Below are 20,542 nucleotides of genomic sequence, written 5' to 3' on the forward strand. Positions count from 1 at the left end.
TTCTGCATACAATAAGCTACAGGGACATATATTGTACAGGATGGAGGATGGAGCCAATATTTTACAGTAACCATGAACGGACTATGCATTTAAAAATTTTCAGTCACTATAACGTACACCTGTAACTGAAGTGGTATCATACATCAACTCCAATTTTCAGAAAGTGGGACATTCACCCTATGGAATTTTATGAGTGACATAAACAAAGGTTTACCTTTCATTCACATACTTAACTCAGTAAGTATGAACAGAGAGAACATGGCCCTTTGCTTACAATCACACAACTGAATTTCTAACGATGGTGGACAGAATTACTGCAGGACACACAGTAAGAAGGATGACCGAAAATAGAAGGACTAGCTAGCAAGATTATACTGAATGAATGAGAACACATATCAGAAGTTTGCAACATCGTAATACACTTTGTATCTGGACTGAACTAGACAATCATATGCACCAAAGAAAACTGTTTCAAATAGGATGAGAAGCTGAAGAGTGGAAAGATCCCGTGATGATTACTGTGAAGGGAAACTGGAAAGCAGGTCTGTTGAGGACGTGGAGGTTAATGCCTAGGTTCTAGGGCTCAGTGAAGGCCTGCATGTCCAGAAGGTCTGGGCAGGACACAGGGGCAGGCAAATTTCCAAGAGGTCTGGGCAAGACACGGGGTTGGAGGTGTGGGTAGGAAGTTCCAAAGTCTGGAAGGATATGGGACTACAGGAAGGATCCAGAGTTCTTGGCAGGAGGCATCTCAAGGAAGGCCCCAGAAGGTCTTCAAAGAACACAGACCCTGGAGAAGGTTCCATAAGGCCAGGCAGGACATGGGGGAGCAGGGGTGGAAGGGTGTGGTGGAAAATGTCCCAGACGGTCTAAGCCGAAGCCAAGGCCACAGGGAAGGTCAGTAAACTGAGCAAACACAACTGGGAAGGTTCCAGAATATGGAGCAAGATATGGTTGCCATAGGGAAACTTCCAGAAGATCTGGGCAGAAAAGGGAGACGAAATATTATAGATGCTCTGGACAAGAGGATGGAAGGAGTAGGGGGGAGTGGTTCAGGGGCTTGCGGAGGGGGGGTCGGTCCCCGAAGTTCTGAGCAGAACACGGAGAGTATCGAATGTTCTACAAAGTTGGGCAGGTCAAGGGTGGTGGGGGGCTAGAGCCCTAGACTTGGCCTCAGATCAGTGTTTACAGATCCGGGCATTTGACCCTGCTCCCCAGAACAAGGCTGCAGAATCCCGCTGACACAACTCTGCCAGCCGATCCCCAGAGCACTCCCACCCATTGGGTCCCTGGGCTTCCCCAGTCCATCTAGCAGCCCCACCCCTGGCTACAGGAACCTCCACCCAACACATAGCAATGCATCCCCATTCCTGTTTCTGCTGTTTCTGTTTTAGACCCTTTGTTTTGGGTTGAATTTGCTGTCACTTTCCTGGTTTTTTGAGTTGAAAAATGAGATCCCTGGTCTGTAGCATTTCTGCATGCTTGTCTACCTTCTTGTTCTTATCCTGTCAGGTCTGGTTTTGTTCTGTAATACTTTTCTTATCACGTTTCCCAAATAGTTTCTATTTTCTACTGGGAATGATGAGGGTGGGAAGTAGGGAGGGCACTGATATCTGGAATTGTGTTCTTAATTTGCAAACAGCAGAAACGACACTTTTCTTGTTTAATACAGTTAGGAAAGGTATTCCGAGTTTCAAAATCCCTTCTGGATGCAAAATCTCCATCCTCCTTTCGCTCTCACGCATGTTTTCACCTTGAAATTCACACTAGCTGACACGAAGGGAGCCCTTTGCACATCTCAATTCTCTTACTTCTACTTCGGGCTGTAGTTGTCATGTGTTTTGTTTCTAAATGGGGTGAGGAGTCCGTGTGTCTTGTAGTGGTGCTCTCAGGTGGCCTCGACCTGCAGCAGCTTGAAGCAGGGCTTCAGTTACCGGCCAGAGACTGAGGACGGACTGCGCGGTGAGCACACGGAAGCTGAGCCACTAGGCCAGTGGCAGACAGAGGCTCGATCTGGAGTCTAAATCTAGAGCAAGCTCTGGCTACAGTCCGCGCCCTGGGGACCACTGCACCTACTCCGCTTGGTTGCCACCTGCCCTCTGAGGGCAACAAGGATCTCTTCCAATGGGGGCTTGCAGTCCCACGGGGGGCACTTCAGAGACTCTACTGACACGCTGGCAGCCAGGGCAGTAATGTGGCCGGGGCCCTGTCTGTCTGGTCTGGCTGATCCAGCTGAGGAGCAGAGAACCCAGAAGACAGGGTCACTGGCAGGGAGTGGGAGGGTGGCCTGCAAGCCCCTTCTCAGTCAGAAAAGTGAGAGATCCCAAGCACAGCCCCCACCCCCCATGGAGTGTGTTCTCAAGGCCCACATCCTTCTTTCCTCCAGGAACATGAGTCCAAGGGTGGGAAAGTCGACGACAGGGGCGTGGTCGTGGGCTCCCCACTCTCCCAGGGACCCAGCAGGCACCCAGCTAGAGCCCTCCCTGGGCTTGGGGGATCCATAGTTTGGGGGTCACGAGTCGTCTCACCGTCCCCTGCCAGCTTTCCCAGAAGGTGCATGTTGGTGTCACCATTCCCATTTTCAAGGAGCAGATGAATGCCCTGGGCTTTGGTCACCTCCCAGAGCTTCCCCCTTCCCCCTGTCATCAGAGGGGCCTTTCAAATTCACAGTTCTTCGCAAAGTGCAGAACACTATGTGGGCAGCTTAACGGATTTTCACCAAATGCACATAAGCCCCTATCAGAATCCATCTCAGGAAACAGAACTGGGTGGAGAGCCCCAAATTCCTCCCCACATCCCTCTATTCAGGCAGTAGAAGCAGACCGGGGCAACTATAAGAAGAAAGGGGCTGGGTTCCTGAGCCTGTATATGAGCTGTCTGCTTTTGAATCACTAACAACGAAATCCTGCTTTGTGAGCTCTCGTTGCTACCTTCTCTTCTCTACTGGCGTTTGTGCAATGAGTCCCCATCTTTGTGTGTGGTTGCATATCTGTTCCTTACTTTCACAGTTGTATGCTCTGATGAAGACAGTTTATTGTTGGACATTATTGGTGGACATTAAGGCTGGTTCTGGTTGTAATCTACCCCCAAATAGTGCTACAGTGAATATGCTTTTCCTTGTCTTGAGGTGGGGCCATGCGAGCATTTCAGGAGCTGAGTGCCCAGGAGTGGTAATTTTGGGGCTCTGACATGCTTAAGTACCACTTTGGCAAAGGCTATGGAAGACATTTCCACTGAGTGTACCTATTTGTACTCCTCAGGAGCCCACACACTTCAAAATCTCACCAACACATGGTGTGGTCATCTTTGAATGTTTAATCATCCCTCTTGGGGTGTTTATATTGCAGTTTCAAGCTGCATTTGCACCTACAGAAATTGTGTTCAGCCACTTATATTTAGTACCCTCATAAATTTCTTATCTGGTAAACTGCCTTTATGCCTTTCTCTCAAATTTCTATTGGACGATCTGCTATTTTGGTTACCAGTTGGTAGGAAGAAGTTCATTCTATATTCTGAATACCAGTGTTAACAAGATAAGTGTTTACACGCTTTCTCCTGGGTTTGCACTGTCTTGTCAATAGAACAGCAGAGGTTGTGAGTTTTTACATAATGTCATGTGTCACTTTTTCTTATGTGACCAGCAATGTTTTTTCAATTTTGTATGTTCTTAATTTTCCAGCGGACACCAGGATAGCTTTGTACATTTTCCTTTTCCCTTTCTGAGGATTCATTGAGATCCACAAATGTCCTGAACTGCTTCTTTTTTGTGGTACCTGTGTATAATATCTCGTCTATCCACCACTCGTCAAAGCACACAAGAGCGTTTCCCCGTGCCAAGGCAGGGGTAGCCTCATCAGAAAGCCTGTAACTGCATATTTGTGCTTTCTGCCTTTGCTTTCTCCTCTATTGGTCCGTTTTTCAACCCTAAGCCCACACCATACTCTCTCAATAAGTGAGAAGATATAAATGATCTTGGCAGCTGGGAGTTCAAGTCCTCCAGCATTTTTCTTCTCCCAGTATATTGCCTTGGCTACTCCTGCTGCTAAGTCACTTCAGTCGTGTCCGACTCTGTGTGACCCCATAGACGTCAGCCCACCAGGCTCCCCCGTCTCTGGGATTCTCCAGGCAAGAACACTGGAGTGGCTACTCCTAGCCCTTTCCATTTCTGAAACATTTGAATATTTGGAATCAATTTCATGCACATGCACAGACAGACAGACAGACACACACACACACAGAGCACCTGTTGACCGAAACTTCATTGAATTTGTAGATTTATCTTTACTCTTCTGGGACTGGGTTATCTTTCTATTGTTAATCTTTCAAAAAGGAGTCTGATTATTTCAGCCTACACTCTCATTGTGAGTCAGCTTTGGTTCCCAGTATTCTTCAGGTTGTAGTCCATTTCAGCAGGAATGTGACATTTATCACAGGAAGCCTACTCATCGCAGCCACTCATTTTCTTTATAAGGTCGGTGACGGCTGATTTATGCTTCCCTTTCCGTTTCTGATATTGCGAATGAGAATTTACTTTTCTTCTTTGTGATCTCATCTTCTATTTTGCCAATACTTTGAATGCCTCCAGATAACCAACTTTGGCTTTCTGGGTTTACCTCCTGTTCACTTCTCCTCTCCTCTTTGTATTTCCTTCGTCATGTCTTTGGGTAGGTAATCTAGTCGGACCTAACTTCCTGAATGGAGGCTGAGAAAATTTTCACCCTGTTCTTCTGCTAGATGCCTGTAACGTGATATATTTTCACTAAGCACCTTTTCCGCTCCTTTCCCTGCACTTCTAACTTGTGCTAACCTCACATTCCTTTAGTCTTTACTGTTACCCAGTTTCTGCTGGGGCCTCTCTTCTGTGTAACTGGTTTAGGACTAGTTACTAAGAATTTGGGGATTTGCTGGTTCTCTGTCGAGTAGTGATTCTCCCTCCGTTTCACTGTAACAGAGAAGGAACGCTAGTACTGTCAGTCATGGCAGACTTGTGATGCCGGGTATGTCAAGGCATGAACCTGCCCCGCGACGCCCCGCCAAACCTGCTCCTGCCCAGACCTTCTGGAACCATCTCCCCGCTGCATGTCCCCTAACACTTTCGGGCGTCGCCCTCCGCCAGGCAGCCTGACGAGACCGCCCCTGGGGGTGCTTCCACCCGCGAGCGCGGCGAAACCTTCTGGAAGCCGCGCAAAGCCTGATGGGAGAGGCCGCTCAGTGCTTCCGGGTGGAGTGTGGGCGCCGAGCCGGAGCGGCCTGTCCTCACTCACCTGCAGCTTCTTGTGGGAGCCCCTCTGGAGTTCGTGTCCTGGAAGTTTCCAGAAGGTTTAGACAAGACAAGGTTGGGGGCGATGTGGTGGCGGGGCAGAGGAAGAGGAAATCCAAAGTCTGGCTGGGACACGGGGGCGGGGAAGTTTCTGCAGTTCTTGGCAGGAAGCGAGTATTCAGGAAGATTCCGGAAGGTCTTCGCAGAATAGGGGGGCTGAAGAAGGCTCCAGAAGGTCCTCCAGGACATGGGGTCTCGGGTAAGGTTAGGGAGGCCTGGGACGGACATGGCGCACGGAGACGTTTCTAGAAGGTCTGGGCACGACCCTGAAGGGTTGGAGGGGAGAGAGACGTGGAAGGTTCCCGAAGGTCTTCACAGAACACAGGGCTGGGGAAGGTTCCAAAAGCCTGGGCACAACTTGGGGGCATTTTAGAAAACCTGGGCAGGAGATGGCAGGCGGGGAACAGATGGGAGGTGGCTAGAAGGTTCCGAAAGTTCTAGGGAGGATGGAGGGTGGTGGACCCAGCGCTTCAGGCTTGTTGTAAGTCTCAGGGCAGTGTCTGCAGATTCTGTGGTTTGGCCCCTCCCTCGTAAAGCCGGGATGGCAGATTCAACTGCGACCATCCATCCGTTCTGACAACACGCATCCCTCTACTGGGGTCCCATTGCTTCCCCTACCTACCTGGCAGCCCTTCCTGTGGGTGTCCTTTCCACCACCACCTGGGCCATCCATCATCACCTTCTGGAGATGGGTGACTCGGGAACCCACACAGCATCTTCACCACTGAAAGCCACATCCCACCAGGACCCCACCCAGCATCTCCAACCTTGAGTCCCGAGGCTCCCCAACTCATATACACGTCACCTGCAGATTCCACGTTGATTTAAATCACACGTCTAGGAGGTTCAGGTATTTCTGCCAAAAGCAATTCACAGGTCTGACAATTCTGTTATCTTTCTGTTAGTCAACACCATCAGTGGGCAACCAGCACAGAGATTTAACCAGGTCATCACTTTCTTCGCCAAGCTAGTGGTACCAAAAGAGAAGGAAAATGTCGTTATGGAATGCCGCTGAGCTTTGCCTTTTACAGCTTTTTGTAACGTCTGGAGCTAAAATGGGGAAGGAGTGGTGTCACAATAATCCAGGATCCAGAGTAATCCCCAGATCTTTTTTCCAGAGACTCTTTTTTTTTAAGTTATTTTATTTTTTTATTTTTATTAGTTAGAGGCTAATTACTTTACAGTATTGTAGTGGTTTTTGCCATACATTGACATGAATCAGCCATGGATTTACATGTGTTCCCCATCCTGAACCCCCCCTCCCACCTCCTTCTGCTTCCCATCCCTCTGGGTCATCCCAGTGCACCAGCCCTAAGCACTTGTCTCATGCAGCCAACCTGGACTGGTGATCTGTTTCACACTTGATAATATACATGTTTTGATGCTGTTTTCTCAGATCATTACACTCTCACCTTCTCCCATAGAGTCCAAAAGTCCGTTCTATACATCTGTGTCTCTTTCTCTGTCTTGCATATAGGGTTATCGTTACCATCTTTCTAAATTCAATATATATGCATTAGTATACTGTATTGGTGTTTATCTTTCTGGCTTACTTCACTCTGTATAATGGGCTCCAGTTTCATCCATCTCATTACAACTGATTCAAATGTATTCTTTTTAATGGCTAAGTAATATTCCATTGTGTATATGTAGCACAGCTTTCTTATCCATTTGTCTGCTGATGGGCATCTAGGTTGCTTCCATGTCCTGACAATTATAAACAGTGCTGCGATGAACATTAGGGTACACGTGTCTCTTTCAGTTCTGGTTTCCTTGGTGTGTATACCCAGGAGTGGGATTGCTGGGTCAGATGGCAGTTCTATTTCCAGTTTTTTAAGGAATCTCCAGAGACTCTTTCAGATGATTTCTTTCCAGTTGGCACCAAATAAGGTTCCTTATTACACTTTCCTTGGAGGGAACTCATCCACATGGTGTTATCAATGTAGCTACTCACTAAATCATATCATTATCATTCTTGAGATCCACCACACTCGATTTTTCACATATGCTGGAAAATTCAAACACCTCTGTGGGAGAACTCAATGTGTGATGAGTCCCATTTCCAAAGAATACAACTTTTGCCTGAATTCGGAGTAGGTTTTAGCCAAGTTGGCCTCATAGACCAAGTCTCCCATGAGCTGTTTTTCTTCTTGGACAGTCTTTGCCATATCAGGGACAAGTGAAGCAATGCGAAAGGCCACCTGTTTTAATTCCCATTCATTTAATGATGTTCTTATTCCTTTTTCTACCCCCATAGGAGTTACTGCAGCTTGTAAGACTGTGAATGTTAAAATATTCTAAATATCACTACCAGCCCATTTAACCTATATGCTGCAGAGGCCTTAGATTTCTACACCCAGGGTTAGGCAGTCAAATTCTGGACCTTCAGGTTTTAACTGAGGAGGTGAATTAAGACTCTTGTTCAAATAGTTGCTGCAGTAAGCCATGATTCTCATAATGGGTTAAATCTGGGCTAAAAAAAATGTAGAACACATTTAAAATTTAAAAAAATTTGGCCATGCCACCTGGCTGGCTGCATGTTAGTCACCTGATGAAGAATTCAATGTGGGCCCGTGGCAGTGAAAGCATGGAGTCCTAACGACTGTACCAACAGGGAATTCCCTGTAGAGCACATTTTTAACCCCTTGCATTTTATATAAATTATCTGAGGCAGTAATGTTGAAATAGTTTACAGTGAGTGCAAGGAGTGTGTGTGTGTGTGTGTGTGTGTGTGTGTTCGGTTGTGTGCAACTCTGTTCAGTATAAGCAAGTGAAAGTGTTAATTGTTCAGTCATTGCTCTTTGTGACTCCATGGACTGCAGCCTGCCAGGCTCCTCTGTCCATGGAATTTTTCAGGCAGGAATACTGGAGTATGTTGTCATTTCCTCCTCCAGGGGATCTTCCCAAGCCAGGGTGGAACCTGCGTCTCTTGTGTCTCCTGCATTGGCAGGCAGTTCTTTACCACTGCGTCAGTCGGGAAGCCCACCACCTTGTCCACCTTAACATTTTACTAGTTCTCCCACATATCTATCCATCTGTCTAACAATGCTTTAATTCACTTTATCTTTTGGATTCCTTTCAAAGTTAACTACAGACATCAGCATTCTTTCCCCTACAAACTGTAGCAGTTTTGGTCATGTGATTCATGTTTTATACATCTTATCTAAAAATTCAACATCCAACATCTGTTGGATCATCAAAAAAGCAAGAGAGTTCCAGAAAAAATATCTACTTCTGCTTAACTGGCTATGCCAAAACCTTTGACTGTGTGGACCACGACAAACTCTGGAAAATTCTTAAAGATGTAGGAATACCAGACCACCTGACCTGCCTCTTGAGAAATCTGTATGCAGGTCAAGAAGCAACAGTTAGAACCAGACATGGAACAACAGACTGGTTCCAAATTGGGAAAGGATTACATCAGGCTGTATATTGTCACCCTGCTTATTTAACTTATATGCACAGTACATCATGTGAAATGCCGGGCTGGATGAAGCATAAGCTGGAATCAAGATTTCCGGGAGAAATATCAATAACCTCAGATACCCAGATGACACCAGCCTTATGGCAGAAAGTGAAAAAGGACTAAAGAGCCTCTTGATGAAAGTGAAAGAGGAGAGTGAAAAAGTTAGCTTAAAACTCAACAGTCAGAAAACTATGATCATGGCATATGGTCCCATCACTTCATGGCAAATAGATGGGAAAACAGTAGAAACAGTGACAGACTTTCTTTTTTTTGGGGGGGGGGGGGGCTCCAAAATCACTGCAGGTGGTGACTGCAGCCATGGAATTAAAAGACACTTGCTCCTTGGAAGAAAAGTTATGACCAACCTAGACAGCATATTAAAAAGCAGAGACATTAATTTACCAACAAAAGTCTATCTAGTCAAAGCTATGGTTTTTCCAGTAGTCATGTAGGGATGTGAGAGTTGGACTATAAAGAAAACTGGATGCTGAAGAATCGATGCTTTTGAACTGTGGTGTTGGAGAAGACTCTTGAGAGTCCCTTGGACTGCAAGGTGATCCAACCAGTCCATCCTAAAGGAAATCAGTCCTGAATATTCATTGGAAGGACTGATGCTGAAGCTCCAATACTTTGGCCACCTGATGCGAAGAACTGACTCATTTGAAAAGACCCTGATGCTGGGAAATACTGAAGATGGGAGGAGAAGGGGATGACAAAGGATGAGCTGGTTGGATGGCATCACCGACTCAATGGACATGAGTTTGAGTAAACTCCGGGAGGTGGTGATCGACAGGGAGGCCTGACATGCAGTCCATGGAGCCGCAATCCATGGAGCCACAAAGAGTTGGACACAACCGAGGAACTGAACTGAACTGAAAAATTCTTCGACTAACCTAAGGTTGAAAACAGTGTTCCTGTTTTTCTCTAACAGTCGTCTAGCTTTGTATTTAGATAAGTTTTATAACATATCTATAATCTGTTGAAATGGATTTTTGTGTACGATGAGGTAAAGGGAAAGTCAGGGCTTCCCTTGTGGCTCATATGGTAAAGAATCTCCCTGGAATGCAGGAGGTCCGGGTTCAATCCCTGAGTCAGGAAGACCCCTGGAGAAGGAAATGACTACCCACTCTAGTATTCTTGCCTGGAGAATTTCATGGAGAAGCCTGGAAGGCTACAGTCCATGGGGATCACAAAGAGTCGGACACAACTGAGTGACTAACACTTTCATTTTTCACTTTTCAAAGGGAAAGTCATGTTTATGTTTTTGTTCTTTTTTGCATTTGGGGGCATCATTTTTGCATATGTTTGTTCAAAGGTCTCAGCATTATTTGTCACAGAAGAGGCCATTTCTTCATTGCATTTTTTTGCTTGTCACCTTTGTCTAAAATCAGTCAGTCACACATGGGTAGGTCTACTTCTTGACTCTTTATTCTATTGAGTGTATGTCTAAGCTTGCTGCAGCATCACACTGTCTTTGGTTACCATAGCTTTCTAGTAAGTCTCAAAATCAAGTAGTATAAGTCCTTGGCTCTTTTATTTCCAAATTATTTTGGCTATTCTAGGTCTTTCACTTTTCTACCTAAATTTTAGAATCCCAGTTGATTATTTCTACATTGAAAATATATCTCCGGGAAATTTGCCTGAGATTGTGCTAAATCTACAGATCAATTTAGGGAGAACTGACATCTTAGCAATAGTAAGTCTTCTGATCTGGGAACACAGCATATCATTCCACTTTTTTAGGGCTTGCTACTCTTCAGATTTGTGTTTACCTGGTGACATTGCAAGCTCAGCTTTCTGGTTTTCTCTTTTTGCTGTCATTGTGTTTGTGGTTGTTAGAGTTAATACAGGTTCTCATTTGGCTTTCTACTTCCTAACCAGACAAACCAAAAAAGAATCAAGCAACAATAAATTCTGAAAGGTATGGTGAGGGCCTCCCCCACCTTCAAGGGTGTGCTGTGGACCCAGTCACCAAAACTGTAGTTCTGGTGTGTGAATGGACAGACAAAGGAACTGAAGACAACCCACAAAGAGAACCAGGTGCATCTGGAATCCAATACATGATGAAAGGGCTTCCAAATTGACAGTAGATGAGGTGGACATTATGATTAATGATGTTAAGATAATTTAAGTCATCGTCTGAAAAAACATAACACTGAAGGGTAAGTCCCAAATGGATCGAAGATTCAAATGTTAAAAGAGAAAGAAAAAAAAAAAAGTCTGGTAAAGCTATCAGAAGAAAATATGAGAGAATTAATTTATAACCTTGTTTGAGGGAAGGTTTCTCCCATCCAAATGCTGACCAGGCCTAACCCTGCCTAGTTTCTGAGATCAGATGTGTGGGGGAAGGTTTCTCTAACTAGCAGAACTATGGCTCTGAATTTTGAAACTTCTCTGGTTTCAAAATCCAGAACCATAAAATAAAAGGTGGTGGTAAAGCTCCTCTCCTGACTCACTCCAGCCAGGCTCCTCTGGGCCCTTTATCCACTAGGCGTCAAACTTGGTCTGTAAAGACTAGAGCAGACACTAAGTGCCTTCTAACAACTGTAGGTCACATCCCTAGATGATCCAAGTCTCCCCCCTGCCCCAAACCCTGGCCTTAAACCCCTTCCTGTGTTCTGTGAAGATGGGCCCCTTTCTCAGCCTCTGTGGAGGGTGGGTGCTTAACTTTGGTACATGTCAGTTAGCAAACCAAGATGGATTTCACAGGGACCAACCCTGCCTTCCTGCTTGTGTAACTTTCACTTCCCTAACTCCACTGAGCCCTGCTCACCACCTCCGTACTCCCTCACTCTTCCTTTAAGATGCCCAGTCACCCCTGTGCAAGTTCAAGTGGAGTTCCCTTCATGAAGACTCTTTTTCCCACTGAAATAGAATGCTCCTGATTTAAAACCCATCCTTATCACTTTAGGGTCTGGCTCTATTTAACCATGAAAAGCTTGGCATAACCACTTCTGCTTGGCATTAATACCAAGATCTATATCAAATAGGAAAAACAGTTTTACTTTTTATGGCAGACAATGGACTAGGGTCACAGTGTATTTGGATAACAGACTTGAATAGAAAGCACAGAAAAAGGAATGCAGACATCTATCTGAATGCAAAAACTGTATGTCACTCATAATTAATTCTGATCGTTAATTATCAGGATACTATTTTTAACCTACCACATTGGTGAAAACCCAAAGGATGAATAGGAATGTACCCTTTTTTGATGATACTATGGGAACAGGCACTCGTGGAGAAAACTGATGAACTGTTGGGCAAGTGCATCTACATTGCAAATACATCAAACTTTTGACTGTCAGTCTTATTTCTGGGAAACTCTCCAGTGTACCTGCACTTGTAAGAAATAACACTATGGACAATTGCAGCTTTATTTCTAGTACAATACACTGTAAACAACACAAAGGCTCATCGAAAGAGGCTCTGAAAATGGACTGTCCTACATCCAGGCAATGGCATGTGAAAAACCAGAATTCCTGCAAAGGTGTTGACTGCGCTAACAGAGGCTTGTTGCCCCCTACCTGCCAGATAGCAGGGCGAAGGAGGGGTGTGGAACCTGGGGCAGGAGCGGGGATGGGGAGCCCAGAAGGCTGCGGGGTATGAGTGCGTAAGGGCATAAGGCTGGCAGGCCTTGTGAGGGAGAGGGCTAGCCTCAGCACCCATCTGGGCAGTAAGGCTGGGCTGGGCGGTGCAGGGGTAGCCAAGCCTTCCTGTACCCTGGGGTCAGGCTGTACCAGTGAAGACCTGGCAATGGATGGAGAGGAAGATGAAGAGGGAGGAGGAAGGGCGGTGACGCTGGGTGGGAGAGTACCCTATGGTGTCTCCAAAGAGAACAGGAGTTCAAATCAGGGGTTGGGGAAACCCGGTACTGCCTTGGGGGAACTGCAGCAGGAACACTTGCTGAGCAAGTTTGCTGGGGCATGGGTGAATGAATGCAGAGTTCCAGGGAGTGGTGGGGTCCCTGGGGACAGAGGGGACTTGGTGGTGGTGGTGACAGCCCCACCCCCAGCATCAAGAGACCATACCCAGCCCCTGGCCCATGGATGAGGAGGGGAGGGTCTGCCCCAGTGACCAGAGGGGAGGGCTCTGAATGGTGCTAGACCAACAGGGGTCAACTGGAGCCACAGGTCTGACCAAGTGGTCCTGCTTGTTCCTCATGTCCAGGCATCGCTGGAAATGATAACCCTCCTTGCTTTTCTTCTGGTCTTGGGCCTGCCACGGGTGGAGAGCAATGTCACCGTGCCGGCAAATCAAGGTCAGTTCTGGCCCTGAGCCCCCTGGGCTGGGAGGAGAAGGAGGAGGTCTGGAATGCCTGTACAGACACAGGGTGGCCATCCGTGTCTGGATGCTGCCCTGGCACCAGGTGGGTCCAGGCAGTTGTAGCCCAGAGGATTCAGTGGGCAAGACAGCATTAGAAGGATGGTCAGCTGATATGGATACGTAGTGGGGGAGCCTCTTGATGTGGGGTCCCCAAGGGCAGGCAGGGATGATTGGTTTTATTGCCCAGCACCCAGCTCTCCCTGCCATGGCCCTGCCTTCCTGGGGATGGTTGGTCTGGAGGCCAAGCCTGAACCAGCCATCTTCAAGCCTTCTGGGGACTACCTCTGAAAATGGAGAGCTGCTGGAATGTGACCAGCTTCTTCCCCAAGAACAAGTCCTGCCCTGACACAGACTCAATAGTGGGCTGCCTCGGTTCCCGGGTCAGGCAGGACACAGGGTCTCAGGCCAAGGAGCGTGGAGCCAGGCACTGGAGGCAGTGGGGTTGGCCAGGAAGGTAGGTGGAAAGGGTGCACGGGCACAGACTCCAAAGCCATGGAATTTCTTTTTCTAGAGCAGTCGAATGTGAGATGCCAGTGAGGTGTGGTGATGTGGGCATGTCCCTGAGTGGGGGTTGCGGGGAAGGGGGGTCTCGGGTGTTTCCATATGACAGTGTGAGTATGTATGTCTCCGGGGTGAGGGTCTGTGCTCATCTGTGTTCATGCTGTGGGTGTGGGGTGGGTCTGTGAGCTACATCCAGTGGGCACACAAGGGAAACCCAGAAAGGAGAGGAGGAGCTTGCAGGATGGGGCAGGCTGTGAGGCGCCAGAAAGATGGAGGGACCCAGGGCTCTGTCCTCACTCAAGGAGGAGAGGATGGCAGGTGTTGCTCTGATGGGATCTGAGAGCTGCTGCATTCTGCCTTTTCATTCCTCCTTTCAGGGTCTACCTTGAGGTGTCACGTTTGTGAGCGGGAGAACAGTGTCGAATGCCAAGCTCCAGAGAACTGTGACACGGGCTCTACCTACTGTATCTCTGCTGCCGTGAGTAAGTGTCTTGGGTCCCAGTGGGGTGCCACACACAGGCCAGTAGAATGCTTTCAGGACTTAGGGCCTGTCGAGTTTTCCTCAGTAAAGAACAACTAACATAAAGATGATCCTTTTTTAAAATTTGAAGAGCAAAGTCCTGTGAAGCCAGGAGTGACAGCAGGCCACTGAGGAGACCCAGCTTACATAAGTAATAGCAGAGCCGATGTAGGGCAGCACGCATCAACCGCCAGTGAGACTGAAATGCTGGGGTGTAGGGAGAGAGTAAGGGGGAGTTCTCTTCATTCACTTCTAAGTGAGCAGTTGAGTCTTAATGACTTCAATGTCTGACCAGGAATAGCTCTGACAAAAGATGCACATAATCATGGCTTAAAGTATGTCCTGAAAGAGGATGCATGCTCTAAAACATTTAGAGACTGCTGCTCTGCCATCTGTAACTTCCCCAAGCGCTTCTGGCCTCATGAGAACTCTCTCCTGAGGGTGACTTTGAAGGCCCTGGCATGACCCAACAGTGGCCTTGTCTGGCCTGGAGAATTCACTTTCCATTCATCAGCCACTTCTGGGGCTTCCATGTTCCAGGAAGCGTGTGGGCCACTGCAGCCTCACGTGGACTTGATAACGTAGTGTGGAAAGATGATTGCACAGTGATATATGGGAGGTGAAGTCAGAAGACGGGCCCTGCCCCCAGTGCTGAGCTGCGCCGGCAGCAGGGTCATAGTCACAGCAGTTACACCCAGGCCCCAAGAGTGGCCCCTTGAGAGGCCAGCTCCAAGTCCTGGGCAGTGGCCAGGCTGGCCAGGTGCCCCTTGCTCCAGTATGTCTCTTCTGTGGTCACAAAGGCCTGAGCAACCGTGTTTGAGAAGTTGAGGCCCAGGGAACCTATGCGTTCCCAAATGGAGATTGCCAGGCTCAAGTGCCCAGTATGTGCAGACAGGTCAGGGCTGGTGGCATCTGATGCCATGCAAAAGCACCCCCAAAAGCAGCTCTGAACACAAAGGCCTGACCCTCTTCCTTTGCAGTGATGGCTCCCAACTCCCTGTCAGGTGCCCTCTTTGAGTGGGGTTCTGGAAAGCGGAAATGGAAGGGTCAGGGTTGGGCAGACTTCAGACAGAAATGGTGTTGGCATTGCTGCTGTCAATTCATGAGACCCCCATCTCTCTGTCCTATTTTTCCCTAGGAATATTTCCACGGTACTTCCTTAATTCTAAGCAGTGTGCGGTGAACTGTGGGTTGTATGAGACACTTTCACGGATGGCCAGGTCGTTCGTGCTCATAAAGCCCACACCCTTTCTGTTCCTGGCGTGCTGTACATCCAACCTGTGCAACGTCCAGAAACCAGTCATCAAAGAAAACACAGAAGATGCCTACTTGAATCCCGGCATGGGGCGGGGCAGGGGCAGAAGCGCTGCGCCGATGCCTTTCCTGATACTGGCCTCTGCGCTCCTGGGCCTCAGGCTGCCGTGACAAAGCCAACTGGCTGCAGGTGGTTAGAACTTGTTGTATTAAATTTGTTTTCCATCAATTAGCTCAATGGTGGTCTGATTTTCCAGGCACCTTGACATGGGGTGGGGAGAATGAGTCCATTTGGCCCTACCTCACAGGTTGAATTAGAGCAAAGCCAAACCTTCCCCATAGCAATTTTGTCTACATGTTGTTTCTCTTTGAAATCAAACCTTGTAACTGTTTATTGCTGACAATCACTCTTGACTCCTCTTCACCTTGGGGGGCCTTGGTATTGATGAAGGGCAGGGCCTGAGGCTCACCCATGAAGAGTAGTTCTCAGACACTTCTGACCTTTGGGGGGGCCCAGGGTCAGTAGGGGAGACAGAAGGATTGGGCATAAGGTATCTCTGGAGTGAAAGAAATACTGCTCAGTGTGGGGTAGTAGGACCCCCTCCCGATTACAGCCCTCTTGTGACAGGGGAGGCCCCCTTGGCTGCTCTCCTTCAGTTCTTGCTTCCAGACTCCAAGAGACAGAAGACAAGAAATTCTGTTGAATAAGCATGGATTTCACCCACCAACCGGCACAGGTGTGTGGACTCACAAATTCTTTCACGTGCATTTGTCCAGCATCTGGAACTCGGGCAGGTAGACAACAGCACTGCTGCCGACACTGCAGCCTTTTCCAGTTTCCATTTGAGATGCAGCCACGTAAAGACAGCCAGAGTTCAGAGTCGCAGTTCTGCACAAAACAAATGCTCTCTCCCCTGTGGCCTTTGACTGGGTGCTAGGGTGGGTGCAGCCCCATCTGCAGCTCTCCTGCCTCCCCCTCCCTCCCACACTCTGGCCCACCCCACCTGGTCTGACTCAGAGAGACTGCTGCTTGGGGCATCCTGGGAACCTTCCAGAAAGAGTCTCAATGGCCCCAGAAGGGGATACTGTGGGGCAGGCAAGGAGCAGGGCTGTCTCTCACATCTAGACCCTCTGAACCAGAAGGGCCCCCGAGTGCTGGCCAGCAACTCCACAGCTGACAACTTCCAGTTTCTGTTAGGCTCCTGCTGTGTGCATGTCCCTTTCCAAGCATAGGCGTTGCACTCACGCTTTCCTCTCATGCCCCATCCAGGAATAGCACTCCCAGGACTCCCCACTCTCAGCCTAGGACAGGATTTTAAGTAGGATCCCTTTTGTTAGGGTAGGCAAGAGATACAAGAGGTCAACTATTCAAAAGTTGCCATGGCAACCAGACACTGGCATCTCTTCACCAGGAGGATGGTTACACACAGTGTAAGATAACTGGGACGTCAAGACCCATGAACATGGAGAATCCCTAGGCTTAGATCTGGTGGGTCTTTGGTGATCTGATGAAGAGCACTTTCAGTGCTTAGATGATGAGAGATATCACATTATTGCAGGATGAGGAGTTCAAGTGAACTGGGGAAAATGCTGTCACCAGTGTGACAGATACGCTTTCTAGAAGTCACTATGTAAGGAAGAAGTTTTAAGAGGGTAGTGTTTAGAAAAAACAGATCACGGTCAACATTGATGCCACACCAAGAATGTAAAGACTTGGGAATCTTTATCTGTGAAGAGCAGGGAGCCAGTTGAGTGAAGGACGGGTGACGGGGGCCCAGCTGGTGCAGGCAGAATGGAACAGGATCCAAAGCAGAGGCTGCAACCCCAGCAGGAGAGCAAACACTTCTGTGAGCAAGTAGAGGGATGAGCACGAATGCACAGAAAGCTCACATGTTGGAAGGAGCCAGGAAAATGAAAGAATTCATCCCCAAACAGTCACATTTTCTCTGTGAAGCTGAAGACAGGGGTGTCTGCTGAAGAGTGAGTGCACAGATGAGGTGGGCATGATGTCAGCTTGGAACAGGCCCTGAAGGCAAGAGAGAGAGAAGGTTGTGGCTGAGACTATGCAGAGACCCAGAAGAGCTTGCTGGCAAGAGGGCCCAGGAGCAGTCCTGGGATAGGAGCTGGAATGGCGGGGCCTCTAGTGGCTCAGTCATTAAAGAGCCTGCCTGCAGTGTGGGAGACCCGGATTCAATCCCTGGGTCTGGAAGATGCCCTGGAGAAGGAAATGGCAACCCACTCCACTATTCCTGCCTAGAAAATTTCAAGGACAGAGGAGACTGGTGGGCTACCGTCCATGGGTTCACAAGGAGTCAGACACAACTGAGTGACGAACACTTTCTATGAGGTCTGGGTGTTCACCAATCCAAAGTCACAAGGGCAAGAGGGAACTACACTTGGTTTCAAGAGAGCAACTGAGGAACAAACGATCTGTCAAAACTTAGCTGGACAGAGGAGGTCAAACCAAGGTGAGCAGGGCCAGGCCAGGCCTGGATGGCTACATGGAGGTAGACAGTAGAATGTTGGCCAGAGCTGACAGAAGGGCCTGAAAGGAAGAGGCTTACAGCGCCCTGGAGACCTCACAGCTTCATGCAGAGAGAGGGAGAGCTCACATGAGGGGGGAAACGTGTTACTCTATCAGTGGTGTTACTAAGGTGCCACTGTGCTCTTTAAGAGCAAGTGTGATGCAAGTGACAGAAAACCCCAAACAAGGGGGTCTCAGCAAAAGCAGAAAGTGTTTCTTTCTTGTTCGTGTAAACAAAGTGCAGTGCTCAGCAGCCCAGAGCTGAGTGTCATGGGGAAGCAAGCTCCACCTTGTGAGTGCTGCTGCAGCTCAGAGCACGTGCTTTGGGGAGGCGAAACTGGGGGGGCTGTAAAAGCTTTTTTTTTCAAAGTGACAAGATATGCATGCATGCCCAAACTGTCACCTATATGTAGGCTTTAAAAACAAAGAAAATGGAGAATCTGAGGGTCCACTTCGATAGAAAGCAACTTTCTAGAAGGCGGCTTTCTAGCCTTTCCGAAGCTTTGTGAGCTGCCAGTCCTTTGGACCGCTGGACTTGATGGGCCCCAAGAAGACATGTGGAGGAGCTAGGGAGTGCAGCCTTCAAACCTTGCCCCTCAAACACAGCCAAGGACCCGTCTCCTGAGACACACGGAGTGACTCACAAGTTCCACTCCAAAGCCTCAGTGTCTCTGAACAAGCACACCCACCTGTTGTCTGTCTCAAGCATGTGGAACACTCTTTCCAACTCACTCCTTTTATAGGCCAAGCACATAACTGATACTACAGCAAAACAAAAACAGTGCAAGAAAGGAACATTAGAGGCCGACATACTTGTGAACAAAAACCAAAAACTGACTAATTGGCTGTATTAAAATAATAATATGACCAAGTACAATTTGCTCCAGAAATGTAAGAATGATTCAGTCTTAGAAAAAGATGCCCAACAAGGACTAAAGGATGATGATCACAGGATCATTAACATTCACTAGTTGATTTTTTTAAAATGCTGTGACCCCTAGGAACAGAAAAAGTCAATAATTTGATATAAGTTACCCACCAGAAACCTAAAACAAACACCATGCTTCATGGTGAAGCATTCAAAATGCTCTCACATAATCCAAGGATATGAGAAGCCCATGCACTGTCAAACACTGTCAGACACAGTCAGTCTCTACAGTGGGCGCTCAGGTACATCACAAAGGAAGGACTACAAAGATGCTTTTTCCCAGCAACAACCCTGTCGGCTAAAATCCCTCCTATTACAAACCACTTAAAAATGTCGCATGAGAAAAACATTCTGAATACTTTTTAACTGTACACCAAGCTAATGTGAACATTTCAGAAGAGGAAGAAAGGAAAGAAGGGGGGCGGGAGGAAAGGAAAGGAAAGAAAATAATCTTGACAATATACAGTCAGCAAGGAGTGAAGCTGGCAGCTGCCTTCAGCATATTTGCTTTTTTTCTATCACCTAGAGCCTCAGGTTGGGTAGCAGACAAGGCACTGGGTTTCCATGAGAGAGGAAGTGAAAGTAAAAAACAAATGAGCTTCAGAGACCTTCTAAATTAAATATTAAACTAGGGGAAAAGATACTCTCTGCACAAGGAAACTTGTCTATGTCAGTATTGGCTCCACATGGAGAAAAACGTATGAAGAGAAGTTTTTCCTGAGAATTAGATACTCTCATTGTCACTTGGGGCTTGTATTCCCACTACTGTTTTATTCCAATAAACCTAAGCCACAAGAAAAATGTTAAGTGGTAATGGATGAGTTTCACCCTGTGATACCTACTAAAGCAAAGGAAAATCCTCTCTGAAGGAATATTCACTCAGCTCAGAAGTCATAGAATCCCAAAGGTATTATCTCAATAAATATCTGCTAAAAATCAAAACTGACAAAAGACACAAGAAAACAAGAAACAACAAGTAAGCAGAACTGGATCACCAAAAGTTTCAAACATTGGAAATCATAGGTCTGTAATACAAAATAAATTTGCTTTTAGAAATAGAAGAGCATAGAAAACATGAGGAAAAGAATGAAAGACCATCAAAAATACTAGGCAAAAAATTAGGAAACTGCTGGAAGTGAGTGATGTAATCTTTGATTATAAAAACTCAACGGAGAAATTAAACAGCAGATCACACATAGATGAAGAGACAACAATATACTGGAATTTGAGCTGAATAAATGATTCCATTGCAACCAAGAGGTTAAAAGAGATGGGAAATACAGAGAAGAAACTAGAAGATATGAAGAATAAGAGAGAAGCTAATACAGGAAACAAGCAGAATTCCAGAAAAGAACAGAGAGAACAGAGTGCAGGTAGTGTTCAGAGAAAGAGCAATGGGTGATTTTCCAACAGTGATGAATACTCAGGTCAAGCGATCACAACAGGCCTGCTGCTCTGAGACATACTCAGAGCAAAACGTCCAGACTGCAAACCAAAAGAAAATATACATCTCGAAGGGAAAGGCAGTTATATCCTGTGCAGACTGCAGCTCAAACTGGGAGGCAGAGGACAAGGCAGTGGTAACTTCAAAGCACTGAAAGAAAATAACTAGAAAGTAACTTGGACTTGAATACTAAAAGGCTTTTTACAATAGTGAAAAATAAAATGGTTTACCACTGACTAGTAATTACTAAAGGAACTCCCCC

The 20,542-nt window shown here is 47.2% G+C and overlaps 1 protein-coding gene and 1 long non-coding RNA gene across 4 annotated transcripts; one reads left to right on the forward strand and one right to left on the reverse strand.

Moving 5' to 3' along the window:
* The first annotated feature begins 5,050 nt into the window (after window positions 1-5,050).
* On the forward strand, window positions 5,051-15,616 carry LY6K (lymphocyte antigen 6 family member K). 3 transcript variants are annotated; one of them, XM_070476884.1, is made up of 4 exons: window positions 5,051-5,316; window positions 12,954-13,044; window positions 13,988-14,092; window positions 15,269-15,616. In XM_070476884.1, exons 1-4 carry the CDS (start codon window positions 5,077-5,079, stop codon window positions 15,553-15,555), a joined length of 723 nt encoding a protein of 240 aa, XP_070332985.1. In that variant the 5' UTR covers window positions 5,051-5,076; the 3' UTR covers window positions 15,556-15,616. The 3 variants fall into 3 exon arrangements, with proteins under 3 accessions (XP_070332985.1, XP_020755686.2, XP_020755685.1); XM_020900027.2 differs by having other exon boundaries at window positions 5,177-5,332; XM_020900026.2 differs by lacking the exon at window positions 5,051-5,316 and adding an exon at window positions 5,409-5,516.
* Window positions 15,617-17,067: 1,451 nt separating this feature from the next.
* Window positions 17,068-18,691, reverse strand: LOC139038372 (uncharacterized). The gene is made up of 2 exons (XR_011491339.1): window positions 18,598-18,691; window positions 17,068-17,410 (listed from the first exon to the last, which is right to left on the reverse strand). It is a non-coding gene; the product is annotated as an uncharacterized lncRNA (long non-coding RNA).
* Window positions 18,692-20,542: the final 1,851 nt, after the last annotated feature.

This window comes from Odocoileus virginianus, chromosome 15 (assembly GCF_023699985.2).
Source record: "Odocoileus virginianus isolate 20LAN1187 ecotype Illinois chromosome 15, Ovbor_1.2, whole genome shotgun sequence".
Classification (NCBI taxonomy): Eukaryota; Metazoa; Chordata; class Mammalia; order Artiodactyla; family Cervidae; genus Odocoileus; species Odocoileus virginianus.

Excerpts from the sequence above, each read along its gene's own strand:
- LY6K (XM_070476884.1), top strand. The coding sequence starts at position 5,077 with ATGTCCCCTAACACTTTCGGGCGTCGCCCTCCGCCAGGCAGCCTGACG. Across the intron at positions 5,317-12,953 it reads GTCCTGGAAGTTTCCAGAAG|GCATCGCTGGAAATGATAAC; the intron begins GTTTAGACAAGA and ends CCTCATGTCCAG. Across the intron at positions 14,093-15,268 it reads CTGTATCTCTGCTGCCGTGA|GAATATTTCCACGGTACTTC; the intron begins GTAAGTGTCTTG and ends ATTTTTCCCTAG.